The 22,939-nt window shown below is 53.6% G+C and overlaps 1 protein-coding gene across 2 annotated transcripts in view; it reads right to left on the bottom strand.

The window, feature by feature from the left end:
• Nucleotides 1-502: 502 nt before the first annotated feature.
• Nucleotides 503-22,939, bottom strand: part of Tmem63b (transmembrane protein 63B) — a 26,360-nt gene continuing 3,923 nt past the window's right edge. Inside the window, exons 2-24 of one of the 2 annotated variants that reach the window (XM_036167118.1) lie at nt 19,946-20,128; nt 19,645-19,724; nt 19,380-19,418; nt 18,394-18,484; nt 16,078-16,115; nt 15,115-15,257; nt 14,972-15,023; nt 14,735-14,843; nt 14,141-14,211; nt 10,725-10,805; nt 8,303-8,426; nt 6,954-7,087; nt 6,689-6,826; nt 6,380-6,533; nt 5,564-5,670; nt 5,328-5,414; nt 5,111-5,176; nt 3,859-4,021; nt 3,216-3,321; nt 2,152-2,319; nt 1,810-1,925; nt 1,580-1,660; nt 503-1,304 (exon numbers count right to left, since the gene is read on the bottom strand). In XM_036167118.1, the coding sequence (XP_036023011.1) occupies nt 1,113-1,304; nt 1,580-1,660; nt 1,810-1,925; nt 2,152-2,319; nt 3,216-3,321; nt 3,859-4,021; nt 5,111-5,176; nt 5,328-5,414; nt 5,564-5,670; nt 6,380-6,533; nt 6,689-6,826; nt 6,954-7,087; nt 8,303-8,426; nt 10,725-10,805; nt 14,141-14,211; nt 14,735-14,843; nt 14,972-15,023; nt 15,115-15,257; nt 16,078-16,115; nt 18,394-18,484; nt 19,380-19,418; nt 19,645-19,724; nt 19,946-20,104 (2,499 nt within the window). In that variant the 5' untranslated portion in view covers nt 20,105-20,128 and the 3' untranslated portion in view covers nt 503-1,112. The remainder of the gene's footprint in view (nt 1,305-1,579; nt 1,661-1,809; nt 1,926-2,151; nt 2,320-3,215; nt 3,322-3,858; nt 4,022-5,110; nt 5,177-5,327; nt 5,415-5,563; nt 5,671-6,379; nt 6,534-6,688; nt 6,827-6,953; nt 7,088-8,302; nt 8,427-10,724; nt 10,806-14,140; nt 14,212-14,734; nt 14,844-14,971; nt 15,024-15,114; nt 15,258-16,077; nt 16,116-18,393; nt 18,485-19,379; nt 19,419-19,644; nt 19,725-19,945; nt 20,129-22,939) is intronic. The other variant, XM_036167119.1, reaches the window with a different exon arrangement.

Raw genomic sequence — 22,939 nt, 5'->3', positions numbered from 1 at the left:
GGAAACAAGGCCAGAGATGGGTGTGGGTGTAGGTGTTCTCAGAGACACATAGCCAACTGGTGACAGAACCAGCCAGGGACAGAGGCTCTCTGGCTCTTGCTGCACACAATGCACTGTGGGTATACATGGCTGTGCCCTTGTTGAGTGGCCTAAAGAAAGCTCTTAGAGAAGGTGAGTTTGGGGTCTTGAGAAAAGATGACTAGAGAATGTGTCCTGAGGACACGTGGGGCTCAGGCAGGCTACCCTGAGGTGCTGGAGAGGGCCCTGCCCTCTTCCTGGGCTCACGTGGAGCAATGAACTTTTGCAATTTTCTCTCAAGACCTTTTTCTCTTAGTAATTCTTGGGGTGCTCAGAGCATAGGGCTGGTGTGAGGTGACCTGAACCCTGAGGCTCTTCCCGATAGAGGGCTCCTCTTTAATAAAGCAGGGACCCCCCAGGACTGTAGATGGACCTCATGGGAGGACAGAGGATGGGGTTCCAGGGCTGCGCCCAATCAGACACAAGCTTGTAACTTTTGTTTTTATTTTAAAGGAAAACAAAAACAAAAACAAACCCAGTGCAAAACCCCATTTTCCAGTGTCAGTCATGCCCCTCCAGGTCACCCCTCCAGGTCACCCCCTGGCTCAGGCCTGACTCTTCCCCCCACTCTGCACCCCTCCCTTCTCCTACATCCCAGAGGGCTGTGGTTCCATGTCCCTGGAGGCCCAGATCCAGGGGCAGTGAAGAGAGGAAAGAACTGGGGGGCAGCTACAGATGTGCTCATTCTCCTCAGGCCTCCAGCCATGGCACCAGGTACCCACCTTGGCTCTCATTAACCCTTTCCTGGGCACACTACTGGATGGTGAGGCTGATCTGGGGGGGGACTCTCTCCACACCCCTCTTTGCCCCGGGGCCTGCTCGGGGCTGTCCTCACTGAGGTTGGGGGAGCTCCCTCCCTCCCTCCATGGTGGGGGAGAGCAGTGAAATCCCCAGGTTTAAATACCTTAATGAAAGCAGGAGACAGGGGAGGAGGAGGGGGCTTTAGTTCTAATAAATTATTAGCGTTTTGTTTTTTAGTGTCCGTGGGGGTGGGTGGAGGGGCAGGGCGTGGCCTCCAGGGCCCCTCCCTCCCCTTACTGGTGAATCTCATTCTCTATGAGGCTGTCCTCACATGACTGGAAGTCTGTGTCCGTGAGGCCATCAGGCGGCATCAGCAACTCCTCATCTTGGGAGGAGGATGACGGGGGCTCGTCGCCTGAGCTCCCAGGAGCCCCGTCCCCGTCCCCATCCCCCTCTGAGTCCTGCAGCACCTGAGCGATGTATTTCTGAAGGGAAAAGGAAGAGGGGTAAGGTGGACAGCTGCCCCTGATGGGTGGGTAGGTGGGGGCAGATACCTTAGGGCCTGTGGGAAGCATAGTGGACAGCGCCCTAGGGGATGGAGTGGAGGGGGTGAAGGCAGGTCTCTCCTGGGCTGGTGCCCACTGCCATGAGGTCTGGTTCAGGATGACTTTGGTGGAGGACTAATGGCCCACCCAGATTTGGGACTGAGTCTCTGCAAAGGCCCCCCAAAGCACCCATGGCTGTGGAGTAGGGCACTCACCGCAGATTTGGGCACAGCGGCAGCAGTGGGGGGCCGTCCGTTACTTCTGGAGCTCACGGCATCTGTCTCCGTGTGTTCAATCTTAAGGGGTCCAGGGAGGAGAGGAAACATCCTGTCTTCCACCCCAGTCATGCCCCCACACCCTCTCAGCACCTTTTGACCCCGTGCGCCACCCCCACAGAAAACGTCTGCCCTTAGCCATGCTCCACCTCCCCGCTCCCGCCCCACACCTTGTAGTTGTGGGCACTGAGGTATTTGAAGTGTCCGAAGCAGACGTGGCAGAGACAGATGACGATGGTGATAACCAGGACAACGAAGGTGAACATAGATGTGGGGGCTAGGAATCCTGCGGTTGGGGAGGACAAAGAAGGGAGCTGCCGCCCGGCCTGTCCCCGGGCCTCTTCCAAGGGGCTCGTACCACAGCCTCTGATCCCTTCACTCCCATCCATATGGCCTCACCGAGACCCGCCACTGTCTACCACGTGGGCCTTACTTCTATGGCAAGTTCTACCTTCGAAAGTCGCTTCTGTCCTCATCACCGCCCCCCACCCCCATGGGATGGTGGCCCTCACCCGCGCGCATGGTGGAGAAGAAGAGGAGCCAGAAGAGGCAGAGGATGGGTGCCGCCACCACCTGGTTCACAGCCCCTGAGTGGATCTTCTTGTCCAGCTTGGCCGGCAGGTAGGCGTAGTAGAGATTGTACCTGTCTACCAGGTGCTTCAGCAGCATGTACATGAGCCCTGAGGAAAGCCAATGGCCCTGACCTCGGAACCAGCGCCCGTGGACCTTGTGTATTGACCACAGGCTGTCCTGGCCTTCTGAGTTGGCTGAAGGGCTGGTCTCTGCTCCTGACCTGCCACAGATTGAAGCTGCAGCTTCCCACACTCCAGTCCCTTCATCCTGGGCAGCCTCCCCATCCCCATAGCAACCATTGGAGAGCTATTGTCTAGATGACCCAGAAGCCTTTGAATCCCGCCTTACTTCTTTCTACCTGTCCCTAAACAGTTGACTGTAAATTAAGGCAGGTTCTACTTCCTGGAGCTGAGGGAACTATAAACAAGAGTTAGGAGGTTAATCTGAGAATTGGAGCCTTTAACAGGGACGGAAGGTGGGTGGGGAGTTAGGACGCTATGGGGAGGTAGAGGCTATTGGTGGGATCATGGCCAATGAGAAACCTGGCTAAACACCATCAAAGAGGAAGAGGGGCCTGCCCAAGTTACACGGTTTGCCTGCATAGGTCCACAAGGTACAAGGACTTAGCCCACTCTGGAATCCAAGGGGTTTTCTTGAATTTTGAGGTCTGTGTATCAGTGTAGATTTTGGTAATAGGACTGTGTGTATGTGTGTATAACAACTCAGAGGGAAGTATGTCCGCGTATATAACCAAAGGAAGGCCTCGGTGCCGGTAACTATTGCTGAGGTGGATGTTGACCCAGGGACTGGGCATGCCAGCTTTTCTCCCCCTCTTTCCCAAGGCCTGGCCCCAGACTGAGCCAGGAACCAGGCGGGAGGCCGGAGGGGCCAGTCTCCCAGCCAGGGCCCTGTGCAGTCGGGGTGGCCTGCCTTACTAGCGTGGAGCGGGTGAGGCCCTGGGTTCCCCCGAGCAGGGCCCAGGTCCCGGCGCGGCGGTGCCTACCGAAGGGCACGATGATGGGGCAGGTGATACTGTAGGTCATGACCACCGTGAAGACGCACATCATCCAAGCGTAGGCTGCGCCAAACTGGAACTCGTAGGCCTGATGCTGGGGGGGACATGGGCAGGAGGGTGGCTCAGGGTGGAGGGGACAGGCTGCAGGGGGGCTAGGCAGGTAGGAGGCGGCCAGGAACTCTGGGGCTGGGAATAAAGCCACGGGGAGTGAGGGACCTAATGTGGGGGTGGTGCAGGGGATAGCAAAGCAGGTGGGAGGCAGGGGCTGTGGCTGAGAGGGAGGCCAGGCTGGGGCAGTGATGGGGCATGGGCAGGTAGGGAAAAGTTGAGGACTAGGTGACAAGCTATCCAGCGCCCTCTTGTGGAGTGAGAGCAGAGGGACCCTAGACCAAGGGAGTGAGACCTCTCCCAACTCCAAGCACGTAACACTATGCTCTCAGAACTCAGGGACGTCCTGGGATCATCTATGTCCACCCATAACTATATGTGTGGGGAAACTGAGGCTTCAGAGGGAACTGAAATCCCTAAGTCCCAGTATCCTTGTGCCCACCACCCGAGCCTGACTGCTGCTGTTTCTGGTTGGGCCACCAGAGGGCGCTGTGCGTGTTGCCGCTGCCCTAGGCGGCCATACCCGCTTCACGTTGCGTCTTTCGGCGGCGGAGCGCGCCAGGCAGAGCCGGATCATGTACATGAGTAAGCCCGGGATACGCAGCAGGTCCATGGCGTTACCGATAAAGGCTGAGGCAATGACGTAGTTCACGAAGAAAGCGCCGTTGTCCGGCAGGAACACACACCTGCAGGCAGCAGGTACTCCAGCACTGCACCCTTGGGGTGACCTGGTGGCTGCCTGCCCACTGCTAGCATGGCAGCACACCTTGCCCTCACCCTTAGCTGATTCCTCTCTGCGCACACCCCCATCCTAGACCCATAATACCTGTGCTCCAGTTTTTCCGCAGTGTGAACCCCAAAACACGAAAGCAAGCCCAGATGCACACCCTGAAAACCAGCCCAGAGACCTACCTAGATGGTGTACCCAACCCATAAACATCCAAGACCACATTAGGCCACCAGTATGTGCAGTATATAACTGCTGAGACCTCCACAGAAAGTCTCAACGGCACCCTCAGAGATCTCCAAGGATTTGAGCCCCAGAAAACCCAGAAAGTTTTCCGACACTGGCATTCCCACAAGAGAGAGAGCCTCAGACTCACTCATCAGCTTCAGAAACCCTCCCTCAGATGTCTATGGCTGTTGGGGGATGACAAGAACCAGAAAGTCCCTAAGTCCAAGATGGTCACAGAAGATTCCAGCAAGTCCCTGGAGTTTGAGCCTACGAGAACCACCGTTTACATCCGGAGACAAAACAGTCACACTCTGAGTGAGTGAGACATACTTTAGAGACTAAACTTGTGCTACATAAGCACCTTCGGCTTTGTGCCCCAGAGCCGGCCACTCCGAGCTGTGAATCTCACAGACTTCAGTATTCTTGTGACCCTCAGGGATATTCTAGGAGTCCCCAAGTCACTGCCAGATCATGACCAAGTTCCTACAACAGGCACCTCTCCGGCCTCCTGGGTGAAAGCCAAGACTCCCACAGCAGTCCTAGACTAAGAACCAGAGTCCCCACACAACCTCCCAAATGTGAGCTCTGAAGCTGAAATCTACCATTCAGGTGCATTCCTGAGCACGAGACATCAAGTACCCACTCCATCCAAATACATACCCAACACCCTATGGGTGCCTTCTTTTAGTAGATCATGATGTGCATCCCACCTCACCCCTTATGGCTGGAAGCTTGGTGACACCCTCCTATAAAGGCTAGAGGTGTCTCAGCCACATCCACCCATCATTTGTCTCTCTCCCCAAGTGCTCTGCTCACTCACTCAAACCGAATAGCTGCCTCGGCCAGGAATTTCTTGTCAAAGAGCCAGCGGAAGAAGAGGTCTAGGCTGCAGGGAAGAAAGAAGGAAGGGAGCTGGAATAGCACAGAACACCAGCGCAAAGGGTCCCCAGGAGCACCCGGGGACAGGTAGGCTTCTCCCTGTAGCTCTCTCCCTATTCTGCACTCCCACCCGGCTCCCCTCGGTCCTCCGCACTCACCTGCTCAGCCCCAGCGAGGGCAGGAGCAGCACCATGAAGATAAGGAAGGTGTAGCACTTGTGCATCGTGGTCCTGTTCTCCCCAGAACTAGGAGAGCAGGCAGGCGGCAGAGCACAGGCCGAGGTCAGGGCAGGTCAGCGCATACTGCGACCATGTCCCAGGGGCTCCCTTGGGTGGTGGGGGCTTCCCTAGGTGAAGGTACAGGGCTCAGGGCTGGTGGAGTGTGGGCGGCTCACCGTGTCCAGTGTGCTTCGAAGAAGGCAGAATAGTAGACGATGGTGGGAAGCAGGGCTGAGAAACACCACAGCAGTAGTGTAGGGAAGAACTGGGTGATGATGGGGTTCTGTGGGGGGACAGGGGGTGTCAGGCAGGGACAGTTGGGTGGGTCTAAAAGTTCAGAACACTTGGATGGCTGGGGTGAGGGTGGAGGCTAGGGTCCTGGGACAACTCCAGGGTGAATGTCGATGGTGAGCATCTGCTGAGCACCTACTGTGTGCTGAGTGCCTGGGCACATGACCATGAAACTAGATCATTTTCCCAATGAGCCAACCTAGGCTTTGTACAAGACACTCCATGGCTTGGCCAGCTAGTGAGCAGCGGGGATTGGGTTTGGACTAGGATCTGCATCTTATCTGCTGAGCTTCTGGGTTTCAAGGAGGCGTACTCTGTAAACGGCAGGAGGGGCGGAGGAGGCCGGCAGCCCTGAGTGTACCCTACTGTCATCTGAGCACCTTCACGCTGACAAGAGGCTCTGAATGTACACTAGGGTGTCAAAGGGCCATTCTACACCTCCCAGTTTTCAGAGAGAGGAGAAAGGAGGTCTTACCCAAGGTCATGTGCCCTCCTGAGGGGTTTACCCAGGAGGTGTAAACCCAAGGGTGGCCCCTCCTGAGGGCAGGTGTAGTGCAACCCAGGGACAGGTACGATGGGAGCATCCCGGAAGGGCTAGGCTAGGCCAACCAGAACCAGAACTACAGTAGGGATGAGGGGGATGCTGCCTGGCATTGATGCTCATGGCACATCATGGAGGGCTGGGTGAGCATGGGCCTCACGTTGAGGTACTCCACAGGCTTGGTGACGTTGAACTTGTCCATGGTGGTGATGATGATGGCTGGGGTGGTGAGGAAGAAGAGCAGGATGAAGAGGACCACATTGATGACAAGGCAGCGCAGCCACCAGATGAAGCCTCGGATGGAGAGGTGTTCCCTGGGAAAGCAGGGGAGGGTCACTTTGAGGACTCTGGACTGATTGGTCTCTGGTGACATCTACCTCCCTCCCCCTCCTCTTCCTGCTGGAAACAGCCTCTCCATCCGTCCGTCTGTCCATCCGTAAGAAGCCCCATTCCACCTGCTATGGCTCACCAGTAGATGTTCTGGGGGTCAGGGGCATAGGTCACGGTCCAGTTGGAGATATGCAGGGCCTCACTGCAGGAAGAGGCCCGCGGCTCCCCACGGCAGGCACAGCCCTGGCATTTACACACGTTGAAGTCCTTTAGGATGCTGGGGGGATGGATACTTGTTACTGCAGCCGAGACTGGGGTCCACAGTGGTGAATACAGGGCCCTGTGGCAGAGAGAGGGCCAGGGGCAACAGGTGGGGCTGGGGGCATGAGACGGTGACGACTCACATGGCTGTGATGGTCTCGTTGTGGAAGGTGACAAAGGCCATGCCGAGCGGCTTCTCGTTCACCTTCTCTTTCTCCCGCCTGTAATCTTCCTTCAACCTCTGCTCCAGCTTTGTGTAGTACTCAATGGCCTCCACCTACAGGAGAGAGGGCCAGGGGCTCTGGTTAGCGTTGGGGGCACCCATGGCGTCAGCCAGCATCATGCCATGCTCCCTGAGGCTTTCTGGTCTGTCTGGAGTTGCTCTGTCCTTGCTCTGACCTTGCAAGGTGGGCACAAGGAACCCAGTCTTTTTTTTAAATTTTATGTCCTTTGGTGTTTTGCCTGGATGTATGTCTGTGTGAAGGTGTCGGATCCCCTAGAACTAGTTACAGACAGCTGTGAGCTGCCCTGTGGGTGCTGGGAAGTGAACCCAGGTCCTATGGAAGAGCAGCTAGTTCTCTTAACCACTGAGCCATCTCTGAACCCAGTCTTAAGGGGGAAACCAAGGCACGGGGCAATTAAGAAACTTGTTAAAAATACAGTTCGTTTCTCTCCTCTTTCCACCATCCCTTTTCTTTTTCTTATGTGGAAACTGCTACGTAGTCAAGATTGGCCTTAAACTCGAGATCCTCCTGCCTCAGCCTCCCAAGCAGTGGGGTTACAGGTGTGTACTATTTGACTAGCTTCTCAGCTGACGACTATTTTAAAAAACAGGGTCTCATGTCTCCCAGGCTGACCTCAAACTCTCTTATGCAGCTGAGTATGACCCTGAACTTCTGACCCTCCGGCCTACATCTCCTCCTGAATGTTGGGGTCACAGGCATGTGCCACACCTGATTTATGTGGTACTGGGGATCAAAGCCATGGCCTGTGTGTGCTAGGCCAGCACTGAATGACATCCCAACCTCTTGCTATACTCGCCTAAGCTATGGTTTTAGAAGTTATCATAAACAGGACGAACCCAACAGTGAGGACAGGGGCTTCAGGGGCCGGCAAGATGGCTCAGTGAGTAAAAGGAGCCTGCCACCAAGCCCGAGGACCAGCATTTGAGCCACAGAATTCGTATGGTGTGGAGAACTGACACTCACAAATTGTTCTTTGACCTCCACACATGCACCACGGCATCCCCCAGATAAAGAAATAAATAAATATTTAAAGAAAGAATCAGGTTTTCATGGACTCCAGAGGGAGGTGAGGCTTTACCTGGGTTAGTGCCCAGGCCCTCTTCCTCGGGGAGTCTGTTTACCTTTGGGTCCTACTGTCGCCCACACCTGTTCCTGGGGTGGTGGGTTGGGTCTACCCGTGGCCATCCATGTCTACTGAGACTTGCCCAGTCCTCCCCAGCCTTACCTAAAGGCAGCCCACACGGTACCTGCTCGCAGCCTCGGACCACACAGCAGCAGAGGTGGCCACACGGTTTGGGGTTGATCATGGTAGGTACATTTTCCTTGCTCTGCAGGTTTGTGAAGTACAGTTTTCCCCGCTCAGCCTTCTTCCTGTAGGACCCGGGGGCCAGTTACCCACCACATAGTGTCTGGGGATGGCCGTGAGGTGGGGTAGGGGTCACCAAGAAACCAAAAGCGTTTTTTGTTTGTTTGTTTGTTTGTTTGTTGGAGAGAGGATTTCCCTGCGTAGCCCTGGCTGTTCTGGAACTCCCTCTGTAGACCAGGCTGGCCTCAGACTCCCAGTGATCTGTCTCCTGAGTGCTGGGATTAAAGATGTGCGTCATCACCACCTAGCAAAACTCAAAGCTTTTTTAACTGTGGGCATGAAGTGGGGGCACTAACTGAACTTGAGGGTTATGAAAACTCAGGCCAGTCAAAGGTCTCTAAAAGCACAATGACCACAGATTAATTCAGAATAAACACCTCCCGAGTCTGAGGTATTTCTGGCAGAGCTTGCCTGTATTGCATCATGAGACTCCACTGCAGCCTTGGGTCTGAACACACAGCTTGCAGTTCATGTGGCCTTTGCCGCCATGCCAGTGACTGCTCCCCAAAACAGGCTGGCTCAGACTGTGTTAATGAGTTGCAGTGATTTCACTGTACATAAATAGCTTTTGGCTCTTGGAGAAGACTACTGGTTGAATTATAAAAAACAGAGTTAACGTTTTCCTGTGCTATTCCTCATATTTTTGGTACTATGTTAGACACACCAGTACATCCATTTTAGGAATGTGCTTTCCTCTTGTTTGTGTGCACAGGTGTATGCATGTGTGTATAGGAACAAGACACTGACATTGGGGGTGTTCCTCGATTGTTCTACAACTTAGTTTTTTTGGTTTCTGTTTGCTTTGTTTTTTGGAGACAGGGTCTCTCTATTATGTAGCCCTGACTGTCCTGAAACTCACGATGTAGACCAGGTTGGCATTGAACTCAGAGCCACCTGCCTCTGCCTCCCGAGTGTGCTACCATGCCACTGGGCCTGCACCTTAGTTTTTGAGGCAAGGGCTCTCACTGAATTTGGAGCTCATGAATTTGGTCAGGCTGGATGGCCAATGAGTTTCAGGTATTGCCTGTCTCTTCCCTCACAGGACCAGGGTTATAGATGTGCCTGGGGCTTTGCTTTCACATGAGTGGTGGGGATCCCGACACAGGTTCTACTTTTGCATGAGAAATGCTTTACCCACTGACCCATCTTCCCAGCCCAGTCTTTTCATTAAATAAGTGACGGGATCATATAAGGACCGAGGAGTTTTTTAAAATGAGTGTGTGCACACGGGCACACACACACACACACACACACACACACGCACACGGAGGATAACTCAGCATCACTGTCATTCTGGCATCTAACTCCTTAGAGGCAGGGTCTCTTGTCTTTGCCTCACCAACACTAGGGTTACTAGTGTGTGCTGTGACAGATAACACCTTTATATGGGTTCTGGGGACTGAGCTTCTTGTAAGGCAAATTCTTTACCAACTGAGCTAGCCCTCCAACCCTCCAACCCCAAGAATTGTCTTAAGTTTCTTTCTTTCTTTTTGGTTTTTCGAGACAGGGTTTCTCTGTGTAGCTCTACCTGTCCTGTAACTCACTTTGTAGATGAGGCTGGCCTCGAACTCAGAGATCCACCTGTCTCGGCCTCCCGAGTGCTGGGATTAAAGGTGTGTGCCACTACTGCCTGCCTCTTTCTTCTTTTTCTTTTGTTGTTTTTGTTTTTTGTTTTTTTCCAAAACAGGGTTTCTCTGTATAGCCTTAGATGTCCTAGAAATAGCTCTGTAGACCAGGCTGGCCCCAAATTCAGAGATCTGCCTGTCTCTGCCTCTCAAGTGCTAGGATTAAAAGTGTATACAACAATCACCAGCTAAAATACATTTATGACTTATTATCAGTAAATGTTTGACTTGTATTCCTATTTATACACCTATAAACCTGAGGTCATGCAAAATTTTCTCAGGTGCAAAGGGGTTGGGAGTGAACAAAATTCAGGTCCCCAAGGGCAGGGGCTGTCCTTTCCTGGGTTTGTTTAGCCAATATGGCTCAGCAATAATCCCATCCAAGGATCTCCTTGTCCATTTCTGGAGGGCCAATTCTTTGGCTAGTCTGCCATAAATTTCTTATACTGTAGCTTAAGAGGGTCAGTCCTCAGATGTGAGGGCCACAGACCCCTTCCCTCTTGCAATACACTCTAAGCCCCAGGCCTTGGAAGTAACAGAGACTCCCGAGGTTGAGTCATATTCAAAGCACACAAGGGAACATCTGAAAAGGGAGTCAGGATCCCACAAGGTGCCAAGATTCCCTCCATGATGAGCAGAGGGCCCCTGGTGTCATCCTCCCCGACCCCAACCCATTACCTCTCGGCATCAAGGAACATAAGGCGAGCCACGTTGTAACAGGGCCGGGCTTCCAGAACCGTGCAGTTGGGGTAGGCCTCCCTGAAACACAGTCCAGCTGTCATGATCTGCAGGGCCCCTTCACTGCCTACCCTTGCTTTCATCCAGGGCCCCCCACATCAACACATCCCCATCTCACCCCCATCTCAGTCTACAGCTCTCAAGAACAGAACTTCAGAAGAAAAAAAAGAAAGAAATTGTCTGGCGATGGTGGTGTACACCTTTAATTCCAGCATTCAGGAGGCAGAGGCAGGTGGATCTCTGTAAGTTTGAGGCCAGCCTGGTCTACAAAGGCAGTTCCAGAATAGCCAGGGTTACACAGAGAAACCCTGTCTTGAAAAACACACAGACAAAAAGAACAGAACTTGGAAAATAACTTCCTCATGTTATATGAGTGGGGGCTGGGTGCAGGTATGCCTTCAGACTCTCTAACCCAGGATGTGTGAGGACACCATTGTGTGGAACCAGGGCTTTGGTCTGATTCTTGCCCAGGGCTGTGAACTTGAGGTTCAGAAAAACTGTTTCTAGTCACAGGCTGTTCTCTGAGCCCTGTTCCCAGAAGCCCTGGTCCTGATCCAACACTTGGCCTCGACTTTGGACTTAATACAACCAATCTTGGCCCAAGACCAACAAGAAACTGATCCTGAATCTGATCTCTGACCCTGGCCATGACCCAGGCCCAGGGCTGTCCCCCCCGCCCCCCCGCCCCTGAGATGGAATGCTCAGGCTAGCTGCCTGACCCACTGGCATGTGGCTCCCGAGAGCATTCACAAAATACTTGCTGATCCACCAATCAGTGTCCTTCCCAGTTGACTGCAAACTGATCCAGGCCTTAATCCTGACCGTTTCTATCTTCTGATGTCTTATTAAAATTAAATGAAGGGCCACCAAGGATTCGAGACACGTGTGATAAAGTTCCACAACAGCAAGATGAACTTCACAAACTCACATCTGGCTCCGGGTCCTTGAAAATGAGCTCGCCAGGTGGCTACAACTCTTCCCTTCATGGCTCTTTAAGCTGCTGTAGGCTTCCTCTTTGGGAGAGCAAGCACTCACCCTTGCCAGGCTCATGGCAAATCCTTTAAAGCTAACCAGAAAATCTCGGCGATTCTGCACCAAGGATGTTCTCTACTTCTTCTGAGGCAGTCCTCCAGTCCACACAGTCCTTAGACCTGGACCACGAGCCTCAGTGAACACTGATGACCGCTCAGCTCAGTGTGGACAACAGCTATCTCCTAATCATCATCCTATACAAAGTCCTGTCCAACAGCCTCCCACAGTAAGTGCTCAACAAAGCAGGCTGAATGGACAGGTGGGTGCGAGGCAGATTTCACCTATGTTCAGGCCACTGAAAGCTGCCCAATAAAGACTAGATTCTCTTCACCCTCCTTTGTGAGAGCATGAACTCTAACCACAGGCTCTTTCCTAAACAAAATTAGAGACCAGCCCTGAAGCAGCCCAGCCAGGACATGTTAGTCCAGCTTTCTGCCTCCCCCAGCACATAGGAGGATAGCGGAATTGACCAGGAGGGTACACTCCTTCACTGCGCTCAGGTCTCTGCTCAGATGCCACCCTGTGAGGGTCACTTTCCCATGTCCACCTGTTCCCATGTCCACCTTCCCTGCTCCCGATGGCACCTTAGCACCTGTGCAGTGGGACGGTGTTGAGAGCAGCGTGTCTCCACTGACTCCCAGGACTAATGACAGGAAGATGGCTGGGTTTGTTTACTGCTCTGTACTGAGCCCTCAGCCAGGACAGGCCCATGGTCTTCATCAGGACATGTCAATGCAAGCTGACAACTGTCCTAGTGGACACAATGTCACTTGATCCTGAGCCCCCACAAGCCCCCACCTCAACCTAGAGTGCTCCATACTGATAAAAGGTTGAACCCCAAATACTTCTCACCCTATTTTGAAGTTGTAGGAGGGCAGGCCTTACTCCTAACATCTCTATGCCTGCACACTGCTGCTCAGTATATGTGTGCCACACGCATCAGTGTCTAGCTCTGGATCCCTGTACCTCATAGGCGTAGAAGGCTTTGGAATGTGGCCTCCGCTCCTGCTCAGACAGTACTGCTGCTGATAGGAAGACATACTGCCCAACCCAGGACAAGAACAGCAGACCTGGACCGCAGGGCTGGAGGGATAGCAGGGCACGAGAGCACCGGTGCTCTCCCAGAGGACCAGAGCTGACTGCCAGTAATCACACAGCTACTCAAAACCATCTGGAACTCCAGCCCCAGGGGTCTGCTGTCTTCCTCTCTGGTTTCCACAGGCACTGTGCCCACACGGCACATGGACATACACAGTCAAAATACCCATACACATAAAATAAGTAATTCAAAATTCAAAAATTCCAAAAAGAAAAGGAAGAATAAGCCCTGAATCTGCCTGAAGCCTGAGTTTGGACCCAGACCAGTAACATCCTTTGTGATGACCACTGGGCAGTTCCTAATCTGGGTCACAGATTGACTTGTCCCTTGTCATGGACACTTGCTGGCTCCTAATTTGGGTCACAGATTGATTTGGACCCATCTCAGTTCAGACCCTTGACTAACTGCTACAGCTGGTCTCCATGGTGTGGCCTTTGAGCTGGATAACTGTTCATTCATCTTTGGGAAGAAATGGAATAAAAGTGTGACATACCTCTAATCCTGTCACAGACTGTCCCTCTAGACCCTTACAGCTGGGCTCTTAACTCTTTTTGTTTGTTTGAGACAGGGTTTCTCTGTGTAGCCTTGGCTGTCCTGGAACTCACAGAGATCCACCTGTCTCTGCCTCCCGAGTGCTGGGATTAAAGGTGTGTGCCACCACCGCCCGGCAGCCCTTGACTCTCTCTCTACACCATGAGTTCAGCACCCAGGTGCCTGAACTGAAGAGCCAAAGAAGCTGAGGGAACATAGGCCAACCTCCTCAGAAGCCACTCACAGCCCACGAGCTTTCCCACAATGTCTGCAAATGCACCAAGCAGATGCTGCTAATAATTTTGAAGAAGCCGTCACCTCCGGATCCTGGGCCAACTACCTATAACCCAGTCCAAGCCGGGGGGAGGGGGGAAATGAATGTCACAGGCAGTACTCTTCAGGATCCATCTTACTTCTTTCGTTTACTTTTTTTTGTCTTTTTGAAGGGCTGGGGATCAAACCCAAGGCCACGGGTGACTCTGAGTGACCCCTCAGCTCTGTCCAATTCTGAAGGGGCTGTCACTCAGGAAAGTGGGAGACCAGCCCAGGTTGGGACGTGAGGTCTTCCCCCAATCTGCTCCTCTCAGCCTGTGCTGCCAACCGTTGAGTATGACTCAAGGGTACAAAGATGTTCTTGGGGCTAACGGGCAAGCAAGGGTCTGCATGCCTGTGGTGGGGTGGGCTGCTTACTCACTCAAAATGCTTCTTGATTTTTTCTGACTCTGCATATTTGGAGATTCCATTGATGAAGAGAGTCCGCTTGACCTGTGGGAGAGGACAGCAGGCCTGTCTTCCTGCCGGAAGGTGGGCTCCAGGAAAGCCAGAGGACAGCGGGAGGGGCTGGGGGTGGGGTGAGCAGAGGGGCAGATGGGTGGGAACAGGCCTCAGGACTCTGTCAGGTCTCAGTGGAGTGTTTGAAATTGAAGCCTGACAGAAGAGCCAAGAGGTGCCTTGTCCTGTGAGGGCCTACAGGGGTCACCAGATGGCTGGACGCTTAGATCCCTAAGGACCTAGCACAGTGGCTAACGAAGAACAAACATTTGGTCTGGGCTGGGTGAATGGATGTAGAAGGTGAAGGAATGTTCCTACCATCCATATCAAGCAGGATGACAACACAATCATCTGACAGCACTACCAGCCAGGGCCATTTCCCAAGGGCCAGGCGCAGCATGGTGAGGCCCAGGCATTTCCTTCCTAGGACCCCTGGAGATGTGCCCTCATCCCATGCGGAGGAGGGAACCCGGCAGCCCCGCTCCACAGTGGGCACCTGAGGGCTGCACTTCCTCACCAGGTCATCCTCCTTGTAGCGCATCTTAGAGGTGTGTCTCCGCATGCTGTAGACGGTGAGGAGCAGGTACAGGAAAGCAAAGGAGGTGTGCAGCCAGAGGAGATTATTCCTGTCGGGGGCAGAGGGTCACGTGGGGTCAGCAGAGTCTACCTCCTGTGTCCATCCATCTCTGAAGCCTCCCATCTCTTGCTTCTACCCCAGACCCCGCCCACTGCAGAGCCCCGCCCCCAGCCTCACCCTGATTTCAAGTTGGCAATAGTGGTTCTTCCGAAGCTGTAGGCATTGTTCTCTGGAAGGCGGGAAGGAGAAGGGGGTGGCGGTAGGGTCGGCATGGATGCCCTTCTGTCCCCTTCCACTCCAGCCCCCTGGCCCTCACTGACCCAGCAGGTCCCCTGAGAAGTTGACGGGCAGTACGATGCCCACGGAGAGGACGCCCACGACGACCAGCAGCCCGATGATGTGTCTCTGGAAGGACAAGTAGTGCACAGCGTCGCCCCCACACTTATCCCGGATCTCGTCATCCCTGCAGACCACAGGAGGCAGACGGAAGAGGCTGGTGAGCAGCAGCCAAGGCAAGGCTGGAACCTGCCTGCCCCACCCCACCCCCACCCTAGCCACCCCTGCTGGTGGGGTAGCAATGGCGTTGAGATGGAACTTCTCATCCCGATTTCGTGGGAGGGAGGGGAGGAAGAAAGGAGGAACTCTCAGAGCCCGGAAGTGGCTAGCAGAAGAGATGTGAGAGAAAGGGAGCCAGGTCAGAACAGAGAGGACAAGATAAGAAGCAGGGTGTTGTGGACGGAGGCTGGGAAGTGGGCAGCAGCTCCTTCTGGGGCCTTAAGGGTCCCAGGGCTGAGCCCCCACGGCCAAAGGCCGCACTGGGGGAGGGGCCCAGAGCACGGGGAGGGGCCCAGTGCTGACCTGTCCCAGCTTCCTGCCTTTCTCAGCGCTCACTGCCTGCCTGTGGACTCTGGCTGGATCTCCTGAGTTCTGCCTTGCTGGCTGCTGGCTGCTGGCTCCAGCCTGCCTGCTGCCCCTACCCGCTGGCTGCAGAGAGGCCGAGGTGGGGGCTCCAGCCCCTGCTCTCAAGCTGTGGCCAGGGCTGGTGGACCAGGGCATGCTGACCTCGTGCGGAGTGCCACAGAGGAGATGATGGGTCAGAATAAGCATTCGGGGGTCAGCACAGGCTGGACCCCCATTGCCTGGCCTCTTGGAGTAGGGCTCGGGGTACTGCCATGGCTAGGAGCACTAGGCCCTCAAGGCTGCTGGCCTTGACTTTGGAGGGAGATGACAGGTTCTGAGGTTTTTCTCTGTTTCTCTTTAGAGTGCGCAGACCATTCACTTACTTTATCCTGAAGATGGCTGTCAGCCAGGAACAGAAACCCTAGGGGAGCAGAGAGAACACACTGGAGCTCCCAGCCTCCCAACCCCTCCTTCCCTTAACTTCCACCCAGGAAATAGTTCCTACGCCCACCCCTGCACCTGAAGACAAACCTCATCAACACAAAGGACGAAAGTCTGGTAGTGTCTGCCTAGTATGAGTGAGGCCCTGGTTTCTATCTCTAGTACTGAAAAAATGAAAGTATTTAAGTAGGGGGAGGGAGATGGCTCAGTCAGGAAAGTGTCAGCCTTGCAAACAAAAGTTCAATTCCCAGACACTACAGAAAAATAAGCAGGGCATGGTGGTGCACATTCCCAGCACTGGGGAGGCAAAGTTAGACGGGTCTCTGGGGTGCAATGGTGAGACAGATTAGCCTAAATAGGGAGCCCTAGGTCCCAGTTAGAGACGTGTCTCAGAAAATAGCGAGGTGGGCCTGGTAAGACAGCTTGTTTGATCTCTGGAACCTCACATGGTGGAAGGTGAGAACTGACTTCTCCAAACTGTGTTCTGATCTCCAGACAGAATTTAGTATGTGCATGTGTGTATGTGCGCATGCATGATGGATAAATAATGTAACCTCCCCCGCCCCCCCCCAAAAAAACCCAAAAGATAAACCAAGGTTGATGGTACCTGAGGAACAATAATCAAGGTTGACTGTTAGCTTCCCCATGTTCCTGTACACATGTGCAAACACACCTGTACACGCACAAACCCCCCGCCCCCCACCCCACGAGTATGTATCCAAGAAAAAACCCACAAAGACCTAGGAAGGTCTGCCCTTAAGGAAGAAAAGGCCCAGCACCTTACTGTTGGACCCCATGTCCAGAAGTACAGATAACTACAAAACCTTAAGGTTCTAAAGGCCAGAATGGGGATGGGTGTACTTTGGGGTTCAAGGAAGGTAGTGGGAGCCCCTGATCTCTGGCAGATAAGAAGAGTTTGTAGCCTAGCAAAACGGCTCGGAAGGTAAAGGTGCTTGCCCCCAAACCTGATGACCTGAGTTCAAGTCTAAGGACCTACGTGGTGGAAGGAGAGAGCCAATTTCCAAAACTCGCCCTCTTACCTCCATACATACAATGTCCACAGTGGTGAACACACCCACAAACTTATACAAATGAATTGATTAAATAAAAAAGAAAAAATTAGGCTCACTGAGCAAAGGTAAAAGCATTTGCTGCCGAGGCTGCCGACCAGATCCCACATGGTGGAGGACCTAAGGTGTCCTTTGATCTCACACGTGCTGTGTCACCCTCCCCCACTTCTCCTGCGTGCACGCATACACACACACACACACACACACACACACACACACACACACACACGCGCGCGCGCGCGCACACAAAGTCAATATAAAAACAAACAAACATGACTCCCCAAAGCAGAGGGGTGTGCCATGCTGCCTGAGTGCCCGCCTTCATCTCCTAGCCCACCTTGAAGGGACCAAAATCTAGGATGAGCTCGGCGGCATCACCTCCCTCTCTTTCTTTCAGGCCTGCCTTCAGGTAGAGAGTGGATGCTCAGAAAGAGAGGGTCCTCCTCACCTTCTACCAGGAGAAGGCCCATGTTTAGTGCAGGACGGGGAGAGGTGCCTTCCGGCCAGGATGCAGGAGGTCTGGTTACCTGAGCTCCACTCAAGTCTGGGGACCGTCTGGACACCTCTGGCTAGCAAGGGTGATCCCAGTAGCTTGCCACTTACCCTGTGAGTCTCAGGCAGCTGACCTCTCTGCTAAGGCTGCTGCAGGAGCCCCAGCCCAAGTGTGACTGACCAGGGCCGACCCAGAGATTCTGCCTGGGAACTTCACCATCAAAACGTCGGGAGGGCCAGACAGGGGACAGCTGTGTACCTGATCTGATGCGAAGGAGGCCTGGGGACTACTGTGACCTGTCAGGCCTGAGGGGACTGTTTACTCAGCACTAACACCCAGAAGACAGCTGGTCCCTAGGGCCAGGGCCACTAGCCTACAACTGCAGTGTAACACGAAGGGGGTCTAAGTTTACGACATGGACCCTCTAGTTCATCATGGCTTCTAAAACCACGTTCAGAGAAAAAGTAGTTTTAATCAACGGTCTAGGTGGGCATCAAATTCTACTGTGGCCGACGAAGTTTGGAACTGAAAAATGTTAGGGATGCCATTCAGGGGACCTCGTCCTGTGTCACAGGTGCTCTGGGCCTGCTGCTATCCTCTGAATGCTAGCATGCCATTTTGCTTACTGAGAGAAGGCCACGCTGGTGTCCCTGACCTTACGGCAGCACAGTCAAGGAAACCGGGAGAACACTCACGTTGTCCCTTTGGTCAAAGTCGACGGAGCTGGAGACGGAGGTGAGACGCTCATACCGGTCATGACTGTCCCCATGCATAGCTGACGCCACACTGGGGTAGGGAGACAGAGCAGAGCACGGTGAGAAGAGGACCCTGAACCTCAGGGGGCCAGACGTAAGCACCCAGAGGGGCTCAAGAAGGTATAGAAACTGCAGAGGCTGAAGCGAGAGTGACCTCCCCCTACCCTGCCTCCCTCAGGGGTCACTGGTGACGGACAGTGAGTGGGGCCTTAAGGGGGTCTTCAGTACGGCCCAGAATGGAGGTTGAAGCAAGAAATGTTAGAGGTCCCTGCAGTTCCGGAGGTGACCAGCAGGGGGAGTGGGAGATTGGCAACAGAGCCAGTACTACCCCAAAAGCAAAGGGGAGGTGAACAAAAAAGCAGGGACCAGAAGAACCCAAATGGGTGGCAAGACTGTAAGATGTCTCTTGGGCAGGGCCCGACCCTCCCTTTTCCCTGAGCCATCAGCTGCCACAGCTCCAATTCAGTCCTATGCACAGAGACCACAAGGAGACATAAAGGCCACACAATGGGGACTCCTTGGGCAGGCCCGTCCTAGGCCTCCAGAGGGAGCAGGGAACCCTGGAATATGAAGAACTAGCTGTTAGGGATGGGAACCGTTGGTGACACCCAATCTTGTCTCTGCATGATAGTGCTAGGGATTTTCTGGGGAGTTCCCAGAGGATGGTCCCTCGCCCCAGCCAGTGAAGGCCAAGAATGCAGGGGTTCATACAGAGGGGATTTTCTTAAGGCAGACCAAAACCAGGAAGGGCAGAGACAAGCTGAGGAGCCCCCTGTTCTGCAAAGCACACCGCCTGCGTTAATCTGAAACAAGAGCCTGCAGAGGAGGAAGCTGCAAAAAGAGAACCAGCCTCTGGTGCGGAGAGAAGAGAAGCGTGAAAAGGAAAGCTGGTTTAGTGTGGATGAGGGGGCTGGTGCCCCACATACTATTCCTGCTCCACTCGTTCCCTCTCCTGCCGGCGAAGCCTGAGGACAGAGAACAGACAGGTTACAGGGGCGAAGGAAAGTCCCTGGGGACCGGTGAGACACAGAGCACAACCAACGGTGCCTGACCATCCCGTGCTGGCCCAGGAACTAGTCTCTTTCCATCCCTCAACAGAGCGGATGAGAAAAGGCTTGCTCTTCCCTACTCCCAAGCAGCACAGAACATGATGCTGGTGTGCAGTGGAGGGGTAATCCCAAGCTTTCTTACCTGTCTGCATCTGTGACCAAGGCCAGCCGCCCATAGTCCCAGGCCACCTTCCGGAGGATAGAGAACAGGAACAGCAGGGCCTGAGGGCAGAGGGGAGGCAAGTAAACAGCCGTCTACAGCCCGGGGGCAGAACCTTAAAAGGGAGGATGCTGGCTTGGGTCAATGGACAGAGTTGGAAAGCAGGAACCCCTTTTTCTTGGTTAGGCATGGGAAGGTGGGGCATGGGTCAGGGGTGGAGGATTTCTGCAGGGGGCATCCTGGGCCCGGGTGTCCAGGGTAGGGACAGTATGAGGACACTCACAAGGAAGCACATGAAGTCCAGAGCCAGCACGGTGGGGACGCCCCCAAAGGGCAAGCCCTGTAGCACAGTGCTGCGGATACGGGCACTGTAGCAGTAGTCCTTGGAGATGCTGCTGTTGAGGGCCGCGGTGCCCAGTGTGGCCAGCAAGAATGGCAGCATGGCTGCTACTGCCGCATGGTCCTCCTGGGCAGAGGGTAAGTCAGTCAGCTGGATTCATCCCCTACCTACCCTGGCCTTGCAAGGTGGGTCTACAGAGGGCTGACCATCTGCCTCAGTGGGTGGAAACTCTGTTCGTGAGAAATAAGTGCTTAGGGAAGAGAGGTGTGTATCACATGGATTGATTTCATGGCCCTCTGGCTACGATTCTATCCTGGGTCTGGGCAGCACACTCTGATCCTAATGGGGGGCGGGCAACTGGTTTCACTACAACGGCAGGAGTGTGAGCTCAACGTCTGCTTCCACCTACCCCAACTCACAAAGAATCTCTCCTAGGCAGGAGAATTGAGGAGGGGTGGAGACTGTAGATGGTTCCATGGTTAAGAGCTTCGCTGCTCTTCCAGAGGACCTGGGTTAGGTTTCCAGCATCCACATGGAGGCACATGACCATCATAACTTTAGTTCTAGGGGAGAAGATGCCCTCTTCTGACCTCTGCAGGCACCAGGAATGTATGTGGTGCATACACACACTCATACATATATGGTAATATAAATAAACATTTTAAAGATGGGTAGAGGCCTGTCTCTGTGCCAGAGAGTGAGAGTCCAGAGCCAACTACTTCATTTTGACCTCTTCAGAACCCCTAAGTTCAATTGAAAAGTGAAAAGAGAAACAGAATGATCAAATGTGCTTAGTTTTTAATTCTGTTAACCTCCTCCACAGAACCACCTTCAAAACAGATGTTCAGCCTCAGAGCTGCTCCTGTGTCCACAGGGTAGAGCACTGGCTGGAAGGCAGAGTTTGTGTCACCTGCTGGTGCCACCCACACCTGCCCTTCTCCACCCCAGCTTCCCTTCCCTCTCTCCAACTAGCAGTACAGGGGAACAGAGGGGTGTGAGGACTACAACTCCCAGAATGCCGTGCTTCTGCCTCCAGAGCAGAGCAGGCTGGGAATGCTGTGCCCTCCAGCCAGCTTTTCCATTGGCAAAGGAGGGGAAGAGTGGGCGGAGGCCTCTTAAAGGCCCTCAGCAACCACTGTACCACTACTGTCTTGCCTGGTGCCTGCCTGGTGCCTGCCCACAGCCCTTTGTGCTCTAAGTGGATGAGGGGCAGGAGAGGAGGAAAGGAAAGCCAATTGGACCCCTGGGCTCTAGAAATGCTTGGGGACAAAGATGGGCAGGGCCCGGGGGAGCTTCCCAGGCTGGAGAAGTGTGGCTGCAGCAGACTACCACAGCACCACCCAGTCCTACACAGGGGCCCCTGAGGGCCCCTTCTGCTGACAACATGGAAGATCTGCCTGGAGGTGGGTCCCGAGGGAAGAAAGGTAACCAAAGAGAGAATAACAAATCTACAAGAGGTGACTGGCAATTTATTAGGAACTATCTGCCCCTTAGCCCTCCTGGGGTGACCTAGCAGCCCTGGGGTCTCCCCTCTCCCATTCAAACATCCAACCAAACAGGGCAGGAGCCAGAAGCTCTCTAAGGATGAGAACATGAGCATTGTTTGTCCAAGAGAATCTTTGCAAAGCCTGCAGCATGATGGATCCCCTGCATGTGTTAGACAAGCTCCTTTTCTGGCCCAAGCCGCCTTTAAAAACACGTGAGTTTAATCATTGTAGCAAGTACTATTTACCTAGTGTCTGCTGTTTCAAGAATAATAATATATGGGGCTCCAGAGATGGCTCAGTGGATGCGAGCACGGGCTGCTCTTGCAGATAACAGGGATTCAATACCCAGCACCCATATGGCCCCTAACAACTGTCTGTAACTCGGTGACATGACACCCTCTTCTGGCCTCTGCTGGTATTGCACCCACATGGTACACAGACATACATGCAGGCGAAGCACCCCACACATAATCTTTAAAAAAATAAAAAATAAAAAAAATAACATACATGACTGCATTTAATCCTCAAACGCCCTGTGAGTTGTATCACTGACATTTGAAGACGTGAGTAGAGGGCTCAGAAAAGTTAAGTATTTTCCCACTAGGTCTCACTGCAAATAAAATGATGGAAACTTGAATTCAAACCCAAGTCAATTTCTACCCAAGGGTGAGCCCCTTCTCAGAACACACAGCTGTTTTGCTGATAGACCTAGGGCAGGTGAAGGTGGACCTCGGCCTCAGTCTTCCACTCTGTAACAAACAGATACATACTAGCAAGGCTCTCACAGAAAGGTAAAAATGTATCCATGCCAGGGGTGGGGGTGGGGCAGCACTGTCTCCCTCTCTTACCAAGGTCTCTATGTAGCCTAGGCTGACCTCCAATTTAAGATCTCTGTATATACCAGGCGGTGGTGGCGCATGCCTGTAATCCCAGCACTCAGGAGGCAGAGGCAGGTGGATCTCTGTGAGTTCGAGGCCAGCCTTGGTCTACAGAGTGAGTTCCAGGACAGGCTCCAAAGCTACACAGAGAAACCCTGTCTCAAACCTCCCCCCACCCAATCCTCTGCATAATAGGGAAGCTTCATAAATACAATGCTAATTATTTGTTCTGGAGGCAGAGAATACAAGGGCAGTCGAGACGTGTTCAGATGTGTAAACATGCTCATACATGTGTCTGTCTGTCTGTCTAGGTGACTACACGACACTGTGCAGAAATAAAAGGACTCGTGGCCTCTGAGTGAAGGAGTGTGTGAAGGAGTGTGTGTGCATGTGCCTGGGAGCCTGGGTGTGTAAATATAAGATGCACAGATGCCGAGGCACCAGGACAGGCTAAAGGTGGGTATAGGTACTTTGGGGAGGGAGGCTCCGATGAGCCCCCCCTTTCCCTTTGAGACAAGGTCTCATATATTCTAGACTGACTTCAGTCTTGCTATGAAGCTGAGGATGGCCTT

This window comes from Onychomys torridus, chromosome 18, assembly GCF_903995425.1.
Source record: "Onychomys torridus chromosome 18, mOncTor1.1, whole genome shotgun sequence".
NCBI lineage: Eukaryota > Metazoa > Chordata > Mammalia > Rodentia > Cricetidae > Onychomys > Onychomys torridus.
The sequence above is the reverse complement of the archived record's forward strand: the minus strand, read 5'-3'. Positions and strand labels throughout refer to the sequence as shown.